We start from the raw sequence: 4,773 nt of genomic DNA on the forward strand, positions 1-4,773 counted from the left end.
AATGTTGGGAAACCCACCTTTGCCAGTGTGCATATGGATAGATTAAAATAGTTTCCATGTAGAGAATTTATGTGTGAGTCTGTGTGTTTGATGTGTTTGAGGTGATGTATTTGGGGAGAAGAATGGGGGCGGGGGTGAAATGGGGACTTCCACTGAGATGCTCACATCAATGAGTAGCAAAGTATATATGTGTGCTTATGTATGTGCATGTATAAAGGTGGGAAATATGAGCCAGGAATAAAAAGGTCTTTGTTGGAAATGAGAAAGGTTTTACTAGAGTGGGGCACAAGGCCCTGTTAAGACTAGAGAAAGCAGAGATCATCATGGGTTGGAATGATCAGGAAAGGGAAGATGAAGGAGGGTGGATTTGAGCTAAATGAATCTCGAATAATTAAACTAAGCAGAAAGGAGAGGGAAGGATATTCCAGGTAGAGGGCACAAAATGAACATAGACACAAAGGTTATAATGAGCACATCTTTTTCGTAGGATATTAATGGAACAGTTCTTACTTAAAGGCTTGCATTGAAGAGTAAAGAGAGATGATATTAATGCCTAATCTTTGCATTTCACTTTCTAATTTTCAATGCACTTTTCCAAAAGTAATCATATCATTTACTATTATTTCACAAAAGTAATTATTCCTTACCATTTACCTACTTGAAAGGTAGTCAGGGAATACTATCCCAATTTTAGAGGCGAGGAAATGGAGATTCAGGGACTCTCATAGGATTTAGAACCTAAAGGATCAGCTAGTCCAATGCCTCCATTTTACAGACTACAAGGGAGGTGACGTAATTGGTCCAAGATCCTACAGTTAATAAATTGCATGATCGGTCTTCTTGACTCCACATCCAATTCTCTCTCTATCATATGATGATTCCTCTGGATAAGTGACTTTAAGGTCACAAAGTCAGTTAGTGGCAGAAGTAGGATGAGAATCCTTGTTCTCTTACTCTAATTTCAATATTCACTTAATTATACTACTCTCAGTAAGGTCAACTAGGGGTGGTGGAATCAAATGAGGTGGGTCAAGTATATGGGGTCAGATTATTGGAAGAAGGAAATTAGAAAGCCAAGATGAAGAATCTGAACTCTACCATTTGGTCAATGAGTACATTGTGGGTTCTTAAGGCATTTTATAGTAGTCATGTACGGGATGTGAGTCCTCCCTCACTCACATCAAAGTCAAGTGCAAGTCATGGCATCATTTCCCTTGTGTCATGGTCCTCTTCAAGAACAAAGGACCAACACAACAACCTGTATGAGATGTACCAAAATGAAAATAATGTGAGTGTTTGTGGACCTCCAAATTGTCTGGCATAATGCCAATTTGGGGCTCTATTATCCCAACCTGGAAAGAGCCTTCCTTTTCTCCCCTCCCACCCCAACCATCTCCGGAGATAGAAAAATTGTGGCCAACAGTCATAGGAAGTATTTCAAGGAGAAATTTATTCTTTCACTGATTCATTGACTCAGTGACTACTTATTAATTGCTTACTGTAAGCAAAGATGTGAGCAATAAATTCAGAGCCATGAGGCAGGTGCCAAATATTAGATTTATAGAAAGTGTTTGATGGAAAACTATATAGGCTCCACACAAAAGGAATCCAGATAATAAGTCTTGTTGAATCTACCTATTTTCTCTCTGGAAGGAAGTTCTAGTGCTTTGCTAATCTACTGTCAAGTTTAACATTTTAGTTTATTTATTATAGCTATATTAACTATAACATGGTTTGGCTGTGGTTGGGATTAGGATACTTAGATCCCCAAAGCAGTTGTTCTAAGAAAAGTAAGTTCTAAGAAAAGGTGATCCTGCAGTGTCTAGAACAAATGCTAACCACCCCTCACCTCACCAAGCAAATTTCCTACTAGGTAGTCTTGTCCTTCCTCCATTTGAAATTCTAATGGGATTGTATCCTCTTAGCTTTTTCAGGGACCCATATCCAGAAGACCAATGTTCCAAAGACCCCAGGGGAAATATGTATGTGTGTGGTATTTGATGAGATGACTAGCCTTGGGTGACCTCTTAATGGACTTGGCCTGCCTCACAGCTAGCACAGTAAGCTTGTGTCCTGAATGATGAACAATCACACCATGGTCAGAGACTTTGTGCTGTGGGGTTTCTCTCATCTCCAAGAGTTCCAGGTCCTTCTCTTCCTATTTATTCTGTTGGTGTATGTGCTGATCATGCTGGGGAACCTGTCCATCATCACAATCACCTGCCTTGATTCTCGCCTCCACTCACCGATGTACTTCTTCCTCTGCAACTTTTCCCTCATGGAGATGCTTGTCACCTCCACTGTTGTGCCCAGGATGCTGGCTGATCTGCTGTCCACACACAAAACCATCTCCCTGGCTGAATGCCTGACCCAATCATTCTTCTACTTTTCCTTGGGCTCTACTGATTTCCTTATTCTCACTGCCATGGCCTTTGACCGTTATGTTGCAATCTGCCGCCCTCTGCACTACCCAACCATCATGAGTGGCCAGGTTTGTGTTAGGCTAGTGGTGGCATGCTGGGTAGTTGGCTTCTTCTCCATAATTTCCCCCACCCTCCAAAAAAGCCGGCTCTGGTTCTGTGGTCCTAATGTCATTGACCACTTCTTTTGTGACTCTGCCCCACTCCTAAAACTTTCCTGCTCAGAAACCCACCACATTGAACGCATGGACTTCTTCCTTTCTCTTCTCTTTGTATTGACCACCATGTTGCTAATTTTGATCTCCTACATCCTCATCGTGGCTTCAGTGCTGCGCATTCCCTCTTCCTCTGGCCGCCAGAAGGCCTTCTCCACCTGTGCCTCACACCTCACTGTGGTGGTGCTTGGCTATGGCAGTGCCATCTTCATCTATGTGAGGCCTAGCAAGGGCCACTCCACAGACCTCAACAAGGTGGTGGCCCTAATGACATCTGTGGTCACTCCCTTCCTCAATCCCTTCATCTTCACCTTTCGGAATGAAAAGGTCAAAGAAGTCATTGAGGACATTGTCAAAAAGATACTCTCTAGAGACTCTGGGGCCTTCAGATAAGAAGACTGGAGAACACAGGCCATGGTCTAAGTTTAAAGGAGCTTCATCTGTGTATGTGCTGTTCGGCACTTCTATTTTCTTACCTTCTCAGGCTCCTCTCTTAATCTGCATCTCTAGCCTCATTATTTCCAGACTACTTTTAACTTTTTTTCTTCTTTTATATTCTTTTTTAAAATTAATCATTTAGAATCACTTAGCATTAATGTGCCCCATCAACAGAAAAAAGCCGTAAGATGTTTACTTCTCTGGGATTGTAGAGCAGATAATGGAACCTCATTGCTTTATAAAAGTTCTTTTCTCCCAACTTCATTTCTGTGTCTTTATTTGCATTCACTTATGTTTCTTTGAATGTCTTACATCTTTTCCAGGTAGTTTTCCATCCTTTATATCTTGCTCTAGGGTCTGGGATAGAGATTTTCACCTGGCAAGTGTTCACAACAATAGAGGGAGTAGAAAGGAGCATAGCAGAGAGGGTGGGATAGCAGACAGGGCTAGACAGCCCAAGGCTAAGAGGAAACCATGGCTTCTCATTGGACAAGCCCTGTAGGGTTACTCCTGGAATGAGGTAAAGGCAAACCAAGGTTGCAGTTTACTAAGCATCAATTCTCACCAGGTGTCACCAGTCAGGTTGGAGCCATATAATAATCAGAAGGAATCACTATAATGCCTGGGAGTATTAAAAGAAAATTGTTAACTCAAGGGAGATGTGAGTCCAGGCAGCTTCTAACTTCTCTGTATTTCTGAGCCTTTACTCAAGTTTGTTTTTGAGATCTAGCTTCTTCCCAGACATGGGCAACTGTCCCTCAGCTAGGGGAACTTTTAGCTCTCATCTCTTTCATTGTGGTTTGAGCTTGGTTCTTTTCTTAAGAAATGGTTTAACTCATGTGGGGTGTGTGTGTGTGTGTGTGTATGAATCTTTAGTAATCTTTAGTGTCTAGCACATAGTAGGCACTTTAATAAATGCTTGTTGATTGGTTGATTTTTGCGCTTGGTAGATTTCTGGTAATCTAGCCTCCTCTCTGCCAGCTGTAGAAAACAGCAGTGAAATGGGAAAAATCTTGTCTGAGGGCTAAGGCCATCTGCTTAGAGATCTCAGGATGCCATGACCTCCCCATGGTAATTCCATGCCACCCAATTAGTCTCTTGAATCTCAGTTCCCATTAGGATATTTCACAAAGGCACCAGACCTGCCTGCCCCCATTGAAAACACAAGCAACTTAGAAGACAGTCACTCCCAGGGCACAGAGGTGGAAAGATTTAGAACCAGAGGAGACTGTAGGGGACATTTAGTTGAATCCCTTTCTCATTCTGCAGATGAAGAAACTGAGGTACAGAGCAGATACAGATCACTTGCCAAGCCTTTTAGAGCCAGGATCCAAAGTCTATGTCTGATTGCAATCCTCTTTCTTCTCTGTCACTTGTCTGTGGGACCTTTGGCCTAAACTCTCATGTTTTTCTGCAGCCCCTAAGGCATAGAGTGGATATGGGAGCCTGGATGCTCAAGTCTTCCTAACATTAACTATCCATGCTACAGACCTCTTTCTTTCCAAGGAATCCTTAGTCATAGCCCCTTAAAGTAGATACACCTTTTAATTTCCTATAAATTAGGCCCTTTTTGTCATGTACACAGAGGCTAGGGGACTTATATGCAGCTTGGACAGGGGACCACTTGTCTTAAAAGTGGGTAGTGTGGACAGGGATGTAAATGGTGGGAACTGCTGAGGGAGATTGGAGAGGTAATATGC

The 4,773-nt window shown here is 42.3% G+C and overlaps 1 protein-coding gene across 1 annotated transcript; it reads left to right on the forward strand.

Moving 5' to 3' along the window:
- The first annotated feature begins 2,080 nt into the window (after window positions 1-2,080).
- On the forward strand, window positions 2,081-3,028 carry LOC118849906 (olfactory receptor 6V1-like). Its single transcript, XM_036758998.1, has one exon. It carries the CDS (start codon window positions 2,081-2,083, stop codon window positions 3,026-3,028), a length of 948 nt encoding a protein of 315 aa, XP_036614893.1.
- Window positions 3,029-4,773: the final 1,745 nt, after the last annotated feature.

This window comes from Trichosurus vulpecula, chromosome 5, assembly GCF_011100635.1.
Source record: "Trichosurus vulpecula isolate mTriVul1 chromosome 5, mTriVul1.pri, whole genome shotgun sequence".
Lineage (NCBI taxonomy): Eukaryota > Metazoa > Chordata > Mammalia > Diprotodontia > Phalangeridae > Trichosurus > Trichosurus vulpecula.